The sequence below is a fragment of the Stenella coeruleoalba genome (genome assembly GCF_951394435.1).
Source record: "Stenella coeruleoalba genome assembly, chromosome: 13".
Lineage (NCBI taxonomy): Eukaryota > Metazoa > Chordata > Mammalia > Artiodactyla > Delphinidae > Stenella > Stenella coeruleoalba.
The window spans coordinates 6355101-6372958 of NC_137159.1; the positions used below are offsets into that span (position 1 = coordinate 6355101).

General features: G+C 44.5%; 1 protein-coding gene across 3 annotated transcripts in view; it reads left to right on the forward strand.

Moving 5' to 3' along the window:
- The window catches only part of TBC1D8 (TBC1 domain family member 8), a 121682-nt gene that overhangs the window by 69809 nt on the left and 34015 nt on the right, over window positions 1–17858 (forward strand). For all 3 annotated transcript variants that reach the window (XM_079940673.1, XM_079940675.1, XM_079940674.1), the window contains 2 exons: window positions 2224–2452; window positions 4849–5089. In XM_079940673.1, coding sequence (XP_079796799.1) covers window positions 2224–2452; window positions 4849–5089 — 470 coding nt within the window. The remainder of the gene's footprint in view (window positions 1–2223; window positions 2453–4848; window positions 5090–17858) is intronic.

The window sequence follows — 17858 nt, forward strand, 5'->3', positions numbered from 1 at the left end:
CCAGGGAGGCTGCTGGCCTGGAGCAGGGGCCGGGGATTGAGGGGTCTGGCTGGTCGGAGGCTGGTCGAGCCTTTGGGGCCACCATGTGGTGTTGGTTCTCCCTTTGCCCTGGGCAGATTTGAAGGATCTGGGGATTGGGGCTTTCTTACTCAAAACCTGACCATCGACTGCTCTATGGAGGGTTTTTGTCTTTGTTTTGCGGTACGCGGGCCTCTCACTGTTGTGGCCTCTCCCGTTGCGGAGCACAGGCTCCGGACGCGCAGGCTCAGCGGCCATGGGTCACGGGCCCAGCCGCTCCGCGGCATGTGGGATCTTCCTGGACCAGGGCACGAACCCGCGTCCCCTGCATCGGCAGGTGGACTCTCAACCACTGCACCACCAGGAAAGGAATCCCTCTGCTTTGAGCTGTGCTGTAACCAGACCCAGCAGACAAGGAAGCCAGCAGTCTGTGTGGCCGCCCTTGTCTGGAGCCGTGACTGTTTGCTGTAGAGGCTTCTTAAAAAATCCCCTTCAGGGACTTCCCTGGCGGTCCAGTGGTTAAGACTGCGTGCTTCCAGTGCAGGGGGTGCGAGTTAGATCCATGGTTGGGGAACTCAGATCCCACGTGCTGTGTGGTGCAGTGAAAAAATGAGATAAAAATTAAAAAGAAAAAATCCCCTTCACGTTTCAAGGTGCAGAGTGTTTATTATATATTAGACACGCTTTAAAAAATACCTCTCAATTATAACATGTATATTTTATAATGTCTTGTTAAATAAAATTTGGAAAAGAAAGAAAAACATAATGAGGGAAATGCAAATACTTGAAATTTCAGATTGACTTTTAAAGTAATTTTAAATTACATTTTTATTTTAATGGTAATGCCCAGGATATTTTCTAAAACCGCTTGTGCAATGCAGGTTGGGCAGCAGTTCCCCCAAAAGTGGCCTTATCTTATTAGCCTTTTGTGAAACCACCCATACAAGAATAGAAAGGAAGGAAGGTGCTCATAAAAATAAATAAAAAGATAGAATTATGTATTTTTAAATGTGTATTTTTAAAATCGAGTAGCATATGTAAGGCCTGAGGCCGGGGAGTTCTTGAAGAGAAGAAATTCTGGGTGGAAGAAAAATGTACAGTGAGCTCTCAGGAACGGGAATCAGAATTCTGATGCTGTCAGTGTGCTGTCACCCTTAGGATCAGGCCACAGCTTACATTCTAGGCACGTCCACCCCCTCGCCCCAGATTTAGAGAGGATCCTCACTATTGTTTGTCATCAACAAAACAATTGTAGATTCAGATTCTTCTTTCCCATCTTGCCTCCCCGTATACCGAGGTGCTCTGGAGGTTTTGACAACCTCAGAAACCTCAGCCCTCCTGCCCCTTTTCTACGTTAGAAGACTAGAGGTGATATAGTGGTGGTGGAATGTATCAGGTGTCACACAGGCAGGCATTATTGGCTTTACACCCAATTTTTGAACCCAAGGAGGAAGACATTCGTGAGTTGTTTTTTTTTAAAGACCAATACTTATTTATTTATATACTTATTTTTATTGAAGTATAGTTCATTTAGAATGTTGTGTTAATTTCTGCTGTACGGCAAAATGATTCAGTTATATGTACATTTTTAAAAAATCTTCTTTTCCATTATGGTGTATCACGGATCTTGAACATATAGTTCCCTGTGCTCTCCAGTAGGACCTTGTTGTTTATCCATCCTATATGTAATGGTTTTCATCTGCTAACCCCAAACTCCCACTCCATCCCTCTCCCACCCTCCTCCCCCTTGCCATCCCCCAGTCTGTTCTCTACGTCCATGATTCTGTTTCTGTTTCGTAGATGGGTTCATTTCTGTAAAAAGACCAACTTTTAAACTCCAGCTTGGGTGGTTCTTCAGGGTTGATGCATTGAGTTCACACACCCGGGACAGTCACTTGACTCTCTCTGACTCGTGTCTCTGGAGGCAGGAGCAGGGAGAGATTATAAAATAGTAACATGTTTGAGAACTGGAGCTTGGGAGTCAGAGATTTCCAAAGGCTGATGGCTGGAGAGCGGCCAAGAGAGAGACTGGTGCTGGGGTTCCCCCCCAGCTTGCTTTCTCCCCACGGGGACGTGTTTCTGGAGGGTGCACGGGGTCCTCATCCACCCTGTGGGTCTGTCTGAGCGGGGCCGGCTCCCCGGCTGCGCATGCGCGGTTGTCCTTGCCCGTCTCCTGACCCGGGGACCCTTCTCTCTGTGCGTCAGGCTCTGATCGCCGAGGAGACGAGCAGCAGGCTGGCCGAACAGGAGGAGGAGCCTGAGAAGTTCCGAGAGGCCCTGGTGAAGTTCGAGGCCAGGTTCAACTTCCCGGAGGCCGAGAAGCTGGTCACCTATTACTCGTGCTGCTGCTGGAAGGGCAGGGTGCCCCGTCAAGGCTGGCTCTATCTCAGCATCAACCACCTCTGCTTCTATTCCTTCTTCCTGGGCAAGGAGCGTAAGTGAGGGGCGATTGGGTCCCTCCCAGGTGGACCTGGCCCCTGGGATGCTCAGCGCTGGTCCCGAGACCACTCGTTATGTGACTAGTTAGACGACAAAAGATTTAAATTAAGTGGTTGAGACATAACAGGTCACACACGATTAATTTCCAAATGCCCTCTGCAGACAATCATAGTGTATTACATACACGACGACCACGAAGCAGGTTTGATTTTCTTTTTAAAATTTTTATTGGAGTGTAGTTGATTTACAATGTTGTGCTAGTTTCTGCTCTACAGCAAAGTGAATCAGTTATACATATACATATATCCCCTCCTTTTTAGATTCTTTTCCCATAGAGGTCATTGCAGAGTATTGAGTAGAGTTCCCTGTGCTATACAGTAGGTCCTTATTCGTTATCCATTTTATATATTGGAGTGTGTACATGTCAGTCCCAATCTAAGGAGGTTTGGTTTTGCGGGAGTTCATTTCTTGTCCTGCCTTAAGGATCCTTTCTGTGTAGCTCCCTTCATGCAAAAACCGTACGGAAGGGTTTTTGCTATTATATTATCTATTGCTTTGAAAACAGTGTTGTAACTGATGGCCCAGGAGTTCTAAAGGAATGGGACAGGTTGTGCTTCTGAATCCAGGGGGGCCATTTAGAGAATTCCCAGGCCTGAAGGTCACGACTGCTCCTGGGAGACTAGCAGTTGTTCCTAGAAGAGGGTTCCTCACGTGGGACCCCCTGAGATCCAGGCAGGGATTCACTTCTCAATCATTTTTCCACCCACTGTCATCGTTCTGGGCAATGGGATTCCAGGCTGAAAAAGAGAAGCCACAGGGTCAATTGTATACTGGAACATTCAAAGTCATTACCATTGAAACTTGTTCCCGTAACAAATATTGTTTCAAGGGCCCACGTAGGGTGGTGCACGTGCTGTATCTATATTTATATATTTAAGTATATATTGTTTTCTTCCTGCGTTTGTTTATATTTCACGTGGAACCAGTGTGCGGGGCTCCTCTTGCACTCTGCTGTGGCCAGCATCCTGCCCGTGGTCACGCCTTGTCTTTCCCTATGCCACCAGCCTGGAATCAGACACCCCAGTACGTGCCCCCTGTGTGCACAGCCTTCCTCACCCTTGGGATGTGCTCTTACCTAACCCTTGCCATCCTTGCTCTTCTGCTTTCTGAAATGCTTCTCAAAATGAACACCCTGTCTCTCCTGGCCTTCCCCATTCTTAGGCCCATTTGGGAACTCTCGTTCATCCTTTAAAATTCAGTTCACGTTTTTTCATCTCCAGGGAGCCTTCCCTGGTCCCCTTGTAATTTGTCCTCTATTTGCATCTGTTTTGGATCCTGTCGGGCCCCTGGTTGCTTCTTTGTTTACATGTCTGTTATTCCTGTTTGAACGCGCTTCTGAAGTGCAGGGCTCTTCACAAAGTAGATGCTTAACGAGAGAAAGCTGATAGCATAGATGCAGTGTGTCGGTGTGTGTGAAAAGAACTATATAAAAGCAACTAGAGGTAGCTGAAGAAGCTTATTCTCATGCCTCATGTAGAAAAGTGGACTTTTAAATGATTAAAGCACTGAAAACATTATCGCAAAATAAATGGAGAGGCATGATAGAAATAAAAGCAGTTCAGCATTCCCATTTTCACTTGAAAAGGAAAATGAGTTATTTTCTGATATTTATCAGTCACCGTCACTAAACCTGATTTTGTTAAGTTGATAAAACTTGGAAAAAAGAAATGATTCCTAGTATTTGATAACATTTATCATTTTGACTTGTTACGTATGTCCCTCCCCATTTGCTGTGCATCAGCTCGCTAGCCTCATTACCACTGCCCTGGAAGCACTTCTGAGAACAGAATGCTAGTTTATAAACTGTGAGTTAGTACCACAGTACTTCAGTAAAAACTACTTGTGCTCTGTTTTCGAAGATTTGAGCAGCTGTCACTTGACATCATCTAAGTGTTAGGCCTGGGCCTCTAAACCAGATCATGAATCCTCTTTTGGCCTCTGTTTTTCATAGCTTATGCCATGAATGCTGCTACTGAAACCAGAATTTACGTGGATCAAGAAACATCTGCGTATTTTGCAAATATTGAAGTTTAACTATTTGGGGGAAAGTTTTCACGTTGTTAACTTGGTATGGCAGAATGATGTCCCTTGTATGTGTGCGGTAGCCCGCAACTTGGGAAGTTTTACTTAAATCTTCAAGATGATTGTTAGAACGGTGGGTTGGGTTCTAACGAACAGCTGTGAAGCAGTTCCTGTGTCTCCTCTTTCCTGCTCTGGTTTGAAAGCGATTTGCATTTCAGCTGCGGGAAAAGCTTTGCACTGTTGCTGGTGCATTCAAGTTTGGGTTACATTTGAGGGTAAAATCTGTATTTGCCCTTTTTTCTTTTCTAGTTAAACTTGTAGTCCCTTGGGTTGACATCCAGAAGTTGGAGAGGACATCCAACGTCTTTCTGACGGATACCATCCGCATCACCACACAGAATAAGGAGCGGGACTTCTCCATGTTTCTGAACCTAGATGAGGTGTTCAAGATCATGGAGCAGCTGGCTGACGTGACACTCCGAAGGCTGCTGGATAATGAGGGCTTTGACCTGGACCCAGGTCTGCAGGAGCCCAGCCAGATCACCAAGAGGTAGGAACCTCCATACACAGGTGTCCCTAACCTCACAGGGGGCCACAGCCCGTGTGCCACCTTCATGGACATGTGTTTTGGTTTTCTTTGTTTTTATAAGTATATTTTTGTTTTGTTCTGTTTTGTTTTTGCGGTACGCGGGCCTCTCACTGTTGTGGCCTCTCCCGTTGCGGAGCACAGGCTCCGGACGCGCAGGCTCAGCGGCCATGGCTCACGGGCCCAGCTGCTCCGCGGCATGTGGGATCTTCCCGGACCGGGGCACGAACCCGTGTCCCCTGCATCGGCAGGCGGACTCTCAACCACCGTGCCACCAGGGAAGCCCTATAAGTATATTTTTAAAACATATTTATTTATTTTGGCTGCGCTGGTCTTAGTTGTGGCATGTAGGATCTTTAGTTGAGGCATACGGACTTCTTAGTTAAGGCGTGCAAACTCTTAGTTGTGGCATGCGTGTGGGATCTAGTTCCCCAACCAGGGATCGAACCCAGGCCCCCTGCATTGGGAGCATGGAATCTTACCCACTGGACCACCAGGGAAGTTCCGGACATGTGCTTTGTTAACCTCATTGTATTAGTTTGAAATTTCCCTCGTGGCGTAATCCAGATTTTCCTATGTCGTTAATCATGACAGAGAGATAATAATTGGCCATGATGGTTATTCATTTCCTTTATGCAGTAGGCTTTGATTCCTGGATCCAATTTCCCCTTTTTTTCCAGAAAGTATTTCAAAATTGATTTTCATTAAAAAAAAAAAAAATTCTTCCAGGAAATTCCCTGGTGGTCCAGTGGTTAGGACTCCACGCTTTCACTGCCATGGCCCTGGGTTTGATCCCTGGTCGGGGAACGAAGATCCCACAAGCCGCGCAGTGTGGCCAAGCAAACCCAGACTTTCAGAAAATACAATACAGGTAGCCTCATGATAGAATTCTATTCAGCATGGGGCTTTATTAGTTCACATTAAGAAATGTTGTTTTTTCCATATCACATTACTTTGTAGAAGACTTTTTCAGGAGCACTGGATATATTTTTGGTACCAATTTGTCACAAGAAATGTGCCTTACTGATAGTAAGCCAGCATTCTTTGTTATTTGCCCCCCATTGATACTGGTCATGGGGACTTATGAGGTCGTTGCTTGAATTATTTGCCAATTTAAAGCAGTTCGATTTTATTACCTAAAATTCAAACTGTGGTGTTTGAGCTTGACTGTGATTTCTGGCTTCGTGGTTCACACTGGGTGACTGCAGAGTTGATGCCTTTGTAAAAGTTCACCTTTGCATCCTTTGAAAAACACTTTATCCATGAAGTGCTGCCCTGGCTGGATGTTTCTGATGTAGTTACAGAATCACCACTGCTATCTGCACACTACTTGTCATTAAAAAACTTTTTTTTGGTGGTAAAATACACATAACATAAAATTTGCCATCTTAACCATTTTTATTTTTTAAAAACTTTTTTAATTGAATGAAAGATTCTTTAAATTCTATGGTGCTTTACAATTTTCAGAAGCTTCACACACATGATTTCATATAATCCCACAATAACCCTTTTTTAAAATCCCTTACTTCTATATTGCCCCTCTCCCTATCCCTCTTCCCACTGGTAACCAGTAGTTTGTTCTCTGAGTCTGCTTCTTTTTTGTTTTATTCACTAGTTTGTTGTATTTTTTAGATTCCACATATAAGTGATATCATATGGTATTTGTCTTTCTCTGTCTGACTTAGCATAATGCCCTCTAAGCATCCTTGTTGCTGCAAATGGCAAAATTTCACTCTTTTATTTTCTATTTATTTATTTTTTACATCTTTATTGGAGTATAATTGCTTTACAATGGTGTGTTAGTTTCTGCTTTATAACAAAGTGAATCAGCAATACATGTACATATATCCCCATATCTCCTCCCTCTTGCGTCTCCCTCCCTCCCCATCCCACCCTTCTAGGTGGTCACAAAGCACCGAGCTGATCTCCCTGTGCTTTGAGGCTGCGTCCTACTAGCTATCTGTTTTTTTTTTTTTCTTTTTTTTGCGGTACGCGGGCCTCTCACTGCTGTGGCCTCTCCCGTTGCGGAGCACAGGCTCCGGATGCGCAGGCTCAGCGGCCATGGCTCACAGGCCCAGCCGCTCCGCGGCATGTGGGATCTTCCCGGACCGGGGCACGAACCCGTGTCCCCTGCATCGGCAGGCGGACTCTCAAACACTGCGCCACCAGGGAAGCCCCTAGCTATCTGTTTTACATTTGGTAGTGTATATATGTCCATGCCACTCTCTCACTTCATCCCAGCTTCCCCTTCCTCCTCCCCGTGTCCTCAAGTCCATTCTCTATGTCTGCGTCTTTACTCTTGTCCTGCCCCTAGGTTCATCAGAACCATTTTTTTTTTTTAGGTTCCATATATGTGTATTAGCATATGTTATTTGTTTTTCTCTGACTTACTTCACTCTGTATGACAGACTCTAGGTCCATCCACCTCACTACAAATAACTCACTTAGGTTGCTATTGTAAATAGAGCTGCAATGAACATTGTGGTACATGACTCTTAGGTTGCTATTGTAAATAGAGCTGCAATGAACATTGTGGTACATGACTCTTTTTCTTTTTAAACATTTTTATCGGAATATAATTGCTTTACAATGGTGTGTTAGTTTCTGCTTTATAGCAAAGTGAATCAGCTGTACATATACATATATCCCCATATCCCCTCCCTCTTGCGTCTCCCTCCCACCCTCCCTATCCCACACCTCTATGTGGTCACAAAGTACTGAGCTGATCTCCCTGTGCTATGCAGCTGCTCCCCACTAACTATTTTACATTTGGTAGTGTTTATATGTCCATGCCACACTCTCACTTCATCCCAGCTTACCCTTCCCACTCCGTGTGTCCTCAGTTCCCTTCTCTACGTCTGCATCTTTATTCCTGTTCTGCCCCTGGGTTCTTCAGTACCTTTTTTTTTTTAGATTCCATATATATGTGTTAGCATATGGCATTTGTTTTTCTCTGACTTACTTCACTCTGTATGACAGACTCTAGGTCCATCCACCTAACTACAAATAACTCAATATCGTTTCTTTTTATGGCTAATATTCCATTGTATATATGTGCCACATCTTCTTTATCTGTTCATCTGTTGATGGACACTTAGGTTGTTTCCATGTCCTGGCTATTGTAAATAGAGCTGCAATGAACATTGTAGTACATGACTCTTTTTGAACTATGGTTTTCTCAGGGTATATGCCTAGTAGTGGGATTGCTGGGTCCTATGGTAGTTCTATTTTTAGTTTTGTAAGGAACTTGCATACTGTTGTTCTCCATAGTGGCTGTATCAATTTACATTCCCACCAACAGTGCAAGAGTGTTCCCTTTTCTCCACACTCTCTCCAGCATTTATTGTTTGTAGATTTTTTGATGATGGCCATTCTGACCTATGTGAGGTGATACCTCATTGTAGTTTTGATTTGCATTTCTCCAATGATTAATGATGTTGAGCATTCTTTCATGTGTTTGTTGGCAATCTATATCTTCTCTGGAGAAATGTCTATTTAGGTTTTCTGCCCATTTTTGGATTGGGTTGTTTGCTTTTTTGAGATTGAGCTGCATGAGCTGCTTGTGTATTTTGGAGATTAATCCTTTGTTGGTTGCTTCGTTTGCAAATATTTTCTCCCATTCTGAGGGTTGTCTTTTCCTCTTGTTTATGGTTTCCTTTGCTGTGAAAAAGCTTTTAAGTTTCATTAGATCCCATTTGTTTATTTTTGTTTTTATTTCCATTCCTCTAGGAGGTGGGTCAGAAAGGATCTTGCTGTGATTTACGTCATAGAGGGTTCTGCCTATGTTTTCCTCTAAGAGTTTTATAGAGTCTGGCCTTACATTTAGGCCTTTAATCCACTTTGAGTTTATTTTTGTATACGGTGTTAGGGAGTGTTCTAATTTCATTCTTTTACATGTAGCTGTCCAGTTTTCCCAGCACCACTTAATGAAGAGGCTGTCTTTTCTCTAGTGTATATTCTTGCCTCCTTTATCAAAGATAAGGTGACCATATGTGCGTGGGTTTGTCTCTGACCTTTCTATCCTATTCCATTGATCTATATTTCTGTTTTTGTGCCAGTACCATACTGTCTTGATTACTGTAGCTTTGTAGTGTAATCTGAAGTCCGGGATCCTGATTCCTCCAGCTCCATTTTTCTTTCTCAAGATTGCTTTGGCTATTCGGGGTCTTTTGTGTTTCCATACAAATTGTGAAATTTTTTGCTCTAGTTCTGTGAAAAATGCCAGTGGTAGTTTGATAGGGATTGCATTGAATCTGTAGATTGCTTTGGGTAGTATAGTCATTTTCACAACATTGATTCTTCCAATCCAAGAACATGGTATATCTCTCCATCTGTTTGTATCGTCTTTGATTTCTTTCATCAGTGTCTTACAGTTTTGTGCATACAGGTCTTTTGTCTCCTTAGGGAGGTTTATTCCTAGGTGTTTTGTTCTGTTTGTTGCAGTGATAAGTGGGAGTGTTTCCTTAATTTCTCTTTCATATTTTTCATTGTTAGTGTATAGGAATGCAAGACTTTTCTGTGCACTAATTTTATATCCTGCAACTTTACCAGATTCATTGATTAGCTCTGGTAGTTTTCTGGTAGCATCTTTAGAATTCTCTATGTATAGTATCATGTCATCTGCAAACAGTGACAGCTTTGCTTCTTCTTTTCCAATTTGGATTCCTTTTTTTTCTTTTTCTTCTCTGATTTCTGTGCCTAAAACTTTCAAAACTGTGTTGAATAATAGTGGTGAGAATGGGCAACCTTGTCCTGTTCTTGATCTTAGAGGAAATGGTTTCAGTTTTTCACCATTGAGAACGATGTTGGCTGTGGGTTTGTCACAGACAACAGGTAGGTTCCCTCTATGCCTTCTTTCTGGAGAGTTTTTATCATAAATATGTGTTGAATTTTTGTGAAAGCTTTTTCTGCATCCATTGAGATGATCATATGGTTTTTATCCTTCAATTTGTTAATATGGTGTATCACATTGATTCATTTGTGTATATTGAAGAATCCTTGCATTCCTGGGATAAAGCCCACTTGATCATGGTATATGATCCTTTTAATGTGCTGTTGGATTCTGTTTGCTAGTATTTTGTTGAGGATTTTTTCATTTATGTTCATCAGTGATACTGGCCTGTAGTTTTCTTTTTCTGTGACATCTTTGTGTGGTTTGGTATCAGGGTGATGGTGGCCTCGTAGAATGAGTTCGGGAGGGTTCCTTCGTCTGCTATATTTTGGAGGAGTTTGAGAAGGATGGGTGTTAGCTCTTTAAATATTTGATAGAATTTGCCTGTGAAGCCATCTGGTCCTGGGCATTTGTTTGTTGGAAGATTTTTCGTTGCAGTTTCAATTTCAGTGCTTGTGATTGGTCTGTTTATATTTTGTTTCTTTCTGGTTCAGTCTCAGAAGGTTGTGCTTTCCTAAGAATTTGTCCATTTCTTCCAGGTTGTCCATTTTATTGGCATAGAGTTGCATGTAGTAATCTCTCATGATCCTTTGTATTTCTGCAGTGTCAGTTGTTACTTCTCCTTTTTCATTTCTGATTCTATTGATTTGAGTCTTTTCCCTTTTTTTCTTGGTGAGTCTGGCTAATGGTTTATCAATTTTGTTTATCTTCTCAAAGAACCAGCTTTTGGTTTTATTGATCTTTGCTGTTGGTTCCTTCATTTCTTTTTCATTTATTTCTGATCTGATCTTTATGATTTCTTTCCTTCTGCTAACTTTGGGGTTTTTTTGTTCTTCTTTCCCTAATTGCTTTAGTTGTAAGGTTAGGTTGTTTATTTGAGATGTTTCTTGTTTCTTGAGGTAGGATTGTATTGCTCTAAACTTCCCTCTTAGGACTGCTTTTGCTGCATCCCATAGGTTTTGGGTCGTCGTGTTTTCATTGTCATTTGTTTCTAGGTATTTTTTGATTTCCTCTTTGATTTCTTCAGTGATCCCTTGGTTATTAAGTAGTATTGTTTAGCCTCCATGTGTTTGTAGTTTTTACAGGTTTTTTTCCTGTAATTTATATCTAGTCTCATAGTGTTGTGGTCAGAAAAGATACTTGATATGATTTCAGTTTTCTTAAATTTACCAAGGCCTGATTTGTGACCCAAGATATGATCTATCCTGGAGAATGTTCCATGAGCACTTGAGAAGAAAGTGTATTCTGTTGGTTTTGGATGGAATGTCCTGTAAATATCAGTTAAGTCCATCTTGTTTAATATGTCATTTAAAGCTTGTGTTTCCTTATTTATTTTCAATTTGGATGATATGTCCATTGGTGAAAGTGGGGTGTTAACGTCCCCTACTATATTGTGTTACTGTCAGTTTCCCCTTTTATGGCTGTTAGCATTTGCCTTATGTATTGAGGTGCTCCTATGTTGGGTGCATAAATATTTGCAATTGTTATATCTACTTCTTGGATTGATCCCTTGATCATTATGCAGTGTTCTTCTGTGTCTCTTCTAATAGTCTTTATTTTAAAGTCTATTTTGTCTGATATGAGAATTGCTACTCCAGCTTCTTTATTTTGATTTCGATTTGCATGGAATATCTTTTTCCATCCCCTTACTTTCAGTTTGTATGTGTCCCTAGATCTGAAGTGGGTCTCTTGTAGACAGCATATATATGGGTCTTGTTTTTGTATCCATTCAGCCAGTCTGTGTCTTTTGGTGGGAGCATTTAATCCATTTATATTTAAGGTAATTATTGATATGTATGTTCCTATTACCATTTTCTTAATTGTTTTGTGTTTGTTTTTGTAGGTCTTTTCTCGTGTTTCCTGCCTAGAGAAGTTCCTTTAGAATTTGCTGTAAAGCTGGTTTGGTCGTGCTGAATTCTCTTAACTTTTGCTTGTCTGTAAAGGTTTCAGTTTCTACATCAAATCTGAATGAGATCCTTGTTGAGCAGAGTAATCTTGGTTGTAGGTTTTTCCCTTTCATCACTTTAAATATGTCCTGCCACTCCCTTCTGGCTTGCAGAGTTTCTGCTGAAAGATCAGCTGTTAACCTTATGGGGATTCCCTTGTATGTTATTTGTTGTTTTTCCCTTACTGCTTTTGATATTTTTTCTTTGTATTTAATTTTTGATAGTTTGATTAATATGTGTCTTGGCGTGTTTCTCCTTGGATTTATCCTGTATTGGACTCTCTGCGCTTCCTGGACTTGATTGACTATTTCTTTTCCCATGTTAGGGAAGTTTTTAACTATAATCTCTTCAAGTATTTTCTCAGACCCTTTCTTTTTCTCTTCCTCTTCTGGGACCCCTATAATTTGAATGTTGGTGCATTTAATATTGTTCCAGAGGTCTCTGAGAGTGTCCTCAATTCTTTTCATTCTTTTTTCTTTATTCTGTTCTGCAGTAGTTATTTCCACTATTTTATCTTCCAGGTCACTTATCTATTCTTCTCCCTCAGTTATTCTGCTATTGATTCCTTTTAGATAATTTTAAATTTCATTTATTGTGTTGTTCATCATTGTTTGTTTGCTCTTTAGTTCTTCTGGGTCCTTGTTAAACGTTTCTTGTATTTTCTCCTTCTGTTTCCAAGATTTTGGATCATCTTTACTATCATTACTCTGAATTCTTTTTCCGGTAGACTGCCTATTTCCTCTTCATTTGTTTGGTCTGGTGGGTTTTTGCCTTGCTCCTTCATCTGCTGTGTATTTCTCTGTCTTCTCATTTTGTTTAACTTTCTGTGTTTGGGGTCTCCTTTTCGCAGGCTGCAGGTTCATAGTTCCCATTGTTTTTGGTGTCTGCCCCCAGTGGGTGAGGTTGGTTCAGTGGGTTGTGTAGGCTTCCTGGTGGAGGGGACTGGTGCCTGTGTTCTGGTGGATGAGGCTGGATCTTGTCTTTCTGGTGGGCAGGTCCACGTCTGGTGGTGTGTTTTGGGGTGTCTGTGAACTTAGTATGATTTTAGGCAGCCTCTCTGGTAATGGGTGGGGTTGTGTTCCTGTCTTGGTAGTTGTTTGGCATAGGGTGTCCAGCACTGTAGCTTGCTGGTCATTGTGTGGAGCTGGGTCTTAGTCTTGAGCTGGAGATCTCTGAGAGCTTTCACCGATTGATATTACGTGGGGCTGGGAGGTCTCTGGTGGTCCAGTGTCCTGAACTTGGCTTTCCCACCTCAGAAGCTCAGGCCTGCAACCTGGCTGGAGCACAAAGACCGTGTCAGCCGCACGGCTAGTTCAGAGAACCGGGTGGTGAAATGGAGTGGACAGTCACACTGGAAGGAGAAGGCCCCCCCAGGAGGAGGGTGGTGCTGCAGGTTCCCCTGTGGCCTGTGGCCTGTGCCGTGTGGAGAGCGAGCTGAAATTTCACTCTTTTAAATGGCTGAGCAATATTTCCTTGTATACATACACCACATCTTTATCCACGCATCTGTTGATGGACACTTAGGTTGTTTCCATATCTTGGAAATTGTAAATAACACTGCTATGAACATTGGGGTGCACGTATCTTTTCGAATTAGTGTTTCTGTTTTTTTTTTCAGATATATACCCAGGAGTGGAATTGCTAGGTCATATGGTCCTTCTGTTTTTAGTGTTTTGAGGAATCTCCATACTGTTTTCCATATTGGCTGCACCAATTTACATTCCCACTAACAGCGTAGGAGGGTAGGTATGAGGGTTCCCTTTTCTCCACACCCTCTCCAGCATTTATCATTTGTAGACTTTTTGATCATGGCCATTCTGACATGTGCGAGGTGATATCTCATGGTGGTTTTGATTTGCATTTTCCCAATGGTTAGCAGTCATTTTTAAGCCTACGGTTTGGTGGTATTAAGTACACACATTCATGTTGTTATGTAACCATCAGCACCATCCATCTTTAGAGCTCTTATCTTTCAAAACTGAAACTCTGTCTGCACTAACACTAACTCCCCACTGCTTCCCCAGCCTCTGGCACCCACCCTGCTCCTTTCTGTCTCTTGGAATCTGCCTCCTCTAGTGAAATCCTACAGTATTTGTCTTTTTTTGTGCCTGGCCTACTTTGCTTAACCTGATGTCCTCAAGGTTCTCCCACGCTGTAGATTGTCAGAATCTCCCTCCTTTTTAAGACTGAATAATATTCCGATGTATGTTTATACTGCATTTTGCTTACCTGTGTATCCGTCAGTGGACACTGTGTTCCTTCTACCTTTGGCTGTTGTGAATAATGGTGCTGTGAACGTGGGTGTGCAAATATCTCTTTAAGACTCTGCTTTCAGTTCTTTTGGTCACATGCCCAGAAGTAGCATTGCTGGACCATGTGGTATTTCTAGTTTAAGGTTTTAGGAACCACTAGTCATTAAAACTTTTTTTTTTTAATCATTCATCTATTTTACCATTCCTGTTTTTCCTTAAACATGTCTGCTGCCTTCTCTGAACATTTAGGGGAATGTGTGTCTCTCTAATGAGTGGTCTCTGAATGGCAGTGTCTAAGAGTTTTCATGCGTTCAGAAAGAATTCAAAGCCCCTTCCTGCTGTGTGTGTATATTTTAAATCGATCATGTATACAAGTGGAGTTTGGGGTAAAATGCCACTGAATTTCGCTTGGTTTTGCGTCATCTCTGTAATCTGAGAGTTCCTTTGTAGGGTGGGGCTGCTGCCCAGCACTCCCGTGAGCGGGGGCCCTGGGGCCAGCGCCGCCTTTGGTCTTACGACTCCCAGTGCCCAGCTCCTCCCTGTACCTCTGGCCCCAGGCTTCCCATCACTGTCTCTGGCTTCATCTCAGGGCCGGGAATGATCTCGGGTGCCCTTGGCCCGCAGTGGCTTGAAGCAGGCTTTCGGTTCCCAGCCAGAGATTGAAGTCAGGCCACGGCAGTGGGAGCGCTGAATCCTTGCCACTAGACCAGTGGCAAGGCCCTGGTCCTTCAGCTTTGCAGAAATGAATTCCCGCAAAGAGACGGAAAGTAGTGAAACAAGTGAAGTGTTTATTAGGAGGAAAAAGGGTACATGTGGCTCGACACACGGCTGGGCCCAGAGAGAGAGTCTTGCCCCCGTGGTAGTTTGAATCGCTTTTATAGGGCGTTTCTTCCAGGTTTCCTTTGGCCAGTCATCTTGCTTTGCTTGATTCTGAGTCCATATTTTGTTTATCTCAGGGTCCTCCCATCTGTGTGTACGCATCTCTTAGCCAAGGTGGATTCTAGCAAAGAGGCCTCTGGGTGGGTTGACACCACTCCCTTTTTGACTTCCAAAGAGCCTTTCTGCACATGTGTAGTCGGGAAGGTCTCCTTGACGGTGAGAATGAGGAATGTGTGGTCTCTTGAACTCTTATCTGGGAAGGGCTCAGCTCTTCTCTTGATCCTGCTAGCTTGCAGTATCTGTCCACAGGGGGCAACTCCAGCTGCTCAGCCTGGGGCCCAGCTCTTTCCTGCCTCAAGAAGACAACCCAGTACAAGGGAGCCACTCTTGCCCGTATTTCTTCAACTCCCTCTATATAGTTTGGTACCTCAGTGCTTTTCGTCCAGCTTACAACGACCTGTTAAAGATGAAGAAACCCATCTCCATTGTATAGTTTGTTAAAAGGGCTCATGGAAACTACCAGTTAGAGCTTGGACTTCTTTCAGCATGTTTGCACGTAGATGTGCAGGTGAGGGAATTGTAACCAGGTGGTGTTTGGAAGGGGAGGCCCGCTCGGAGCTGTTGTGTTCTGGTCAGTCCCCTGGGCTTTGGGATCTCAGGTGCTTCTTCACAAATTTCCTGATGCTCTAGCACGGCTGTACTTCCAGATGTGGCATTTTTAATTTGGGATAGAAATGAGGAAAGGAGAGGAAAGTGGAAGGTCTAGAGCACTTAAGACCCTTTGGGAAAAGTCATCCATTTGGGAAGAAAACTCAGCGGTGTTGGGACTCTTCCAGAAACAGGTGAATTCTACAAGGCTGTCCGCCCCGCCCCCCCCAAGCCCTGGAAACCTGTAGAGAGGGGAGGAGAGAAAGGGCAAAAAGGACCCCAGTGATGGCCAGTGGTGGAGCTGCCTGGCCCATGGGTGCCCGGGGCCCCACGACGGATGGCAGGGTCCTGGTCCATGGCATGTTTTACTGGTCACGGCACTTTGAGTGACTTCCTCCACAAGTGAAAGGCGTGCCATTCCCGCTAGTTCCTGGCGGGTTCTCGCTTGAAGCTTTCTGTCCTGGAGACATTGGCCTGTGGACATAAACAGGTAATGACTCAGTCAACTTGACATCCTGCCAAGACAGCCCAGGTTGAACGTTGAGGAAAACAGTCTCTTCATGCTAAGGGTACAATCACAGGGTCTGGAATGCTCCTCCGGCCCCCTTTTGTTGGTGTATTTTTACTTCCCTTCCCAGATAACCGCTTTTTTAAAAAAAATAAATTGATTTATTTATTTATGGCTGCGTTGGATCTTCGTTGCTGTGTGCAGGCTTTCTCTAGTCGCGGTGAGCCGGGGCTACTCTTCGTTGTGGTGCGTGGATTTCTCATTGCGGGGGCTTTTCTTGTTGTAGAGCACGGGCTCTAGGCACGCGGGCTTCAGTAGTTGTGGCACGTGGGCTCCGTAGTTGTGGCTTGCGGGCTCTAGAGTGCAGGCTCAGTAGTTGTGGCGCATGGGCTTAGTTGCACTGTGGCATGTGGGTTCTTCCTAGACCAGGGATCGAACCTGTGTCCCCTGCATTGGCAGGCGGATTCTTAACCACTCTGCCACCAGGGAAGTCTCAGAGAACTGCTTTTAAAAGGTGCCTTGGGGTCTGATTATGGATTAGTTACGCCTGCAGCTTGGTCGCTCCCCTGGGACTTAGGGGCACAGAGCAGACCGAGCTCAGACCTCCCGGGAGAGCAGGGATGATGGTCCAGGGCATGCGCACCGCGGTCCAGCAGACACGTTAGTGCTGGCGGGACTCCCCAGAGGACGCCCTGGACCAGGGACCCTCCAGGTGCAGCTACAGGATCCAGGGGGGCAGGGGGACTGAGCCCGGGGAGGGGGTTTCCTGGAGGGAGACTGGAGGGAATGAGGGAGCAGATTGATTGGCCCTGATACTTCAACCAGGAAATATCGATTCTGAAGGTGTGAAGCATAGGGTGAGAAGAGTGTAGCCCACTATTTTAGGGGGGTGAGAAGGGAGCGGTGATGGGCTTCCCTGAGTCTAAATTAAATAACATCTTCATTGAAATTCATTTCGACGGGCTGAGAATGCTACAGGGAGACTCAAGGCAGTGTAGTAACTGGCCTCCATTTCCCACGCTGTCAGTGTCTAAAGGTGAACCGTGGTGGCCTTGGGGGCTGATGTCCTCAGTGGAAAGCCCTCCTCCCCGTCGCCTGGCTGACCCTTCACTCTCCGGACTGGCTTTTCAGACCCTCTGGGGCCTTTCCCACCCAGATCCACCCCTTTGCCTGCTCTTCTCCTTGCCTCTAGGAAGGCCCAGGCTTGCAGGGGTGATGTAGTTGACTTTGCATCCTGATTCTGGCTCAGAGTCCTCTCCAGGGGCTTCTGCAGTCCCAGAGCGCCCAGCCCGCGTTCCGGGGGGCAGTCCGCGCCCCGCTCCCTGCAGGGCCCTTGCTGCTCCGGGCTTGGTGGGGAGCGCTGGCTCTCTCTGGGACAGGACGGAGAGCGGAGGATGGCGGCAGGAGACTCTTCTCAGCTGGAAGAGCCTCATAGATGTCCAGGCCTGTTGAGTTCTGGTCTGTCAGGGCCCCAGGGGTGGATTTTCAAGGGAAAATGGGGGGACTGTGGAGCCAGCTGAGTCCTTCACACAGCTGCCCGTTGTCTGAGGGCCAGGCTGGCCTCCCGTCCCCTGAGGTCCTGGGCTGCCGTGTGCTCTGTGCAAGATGC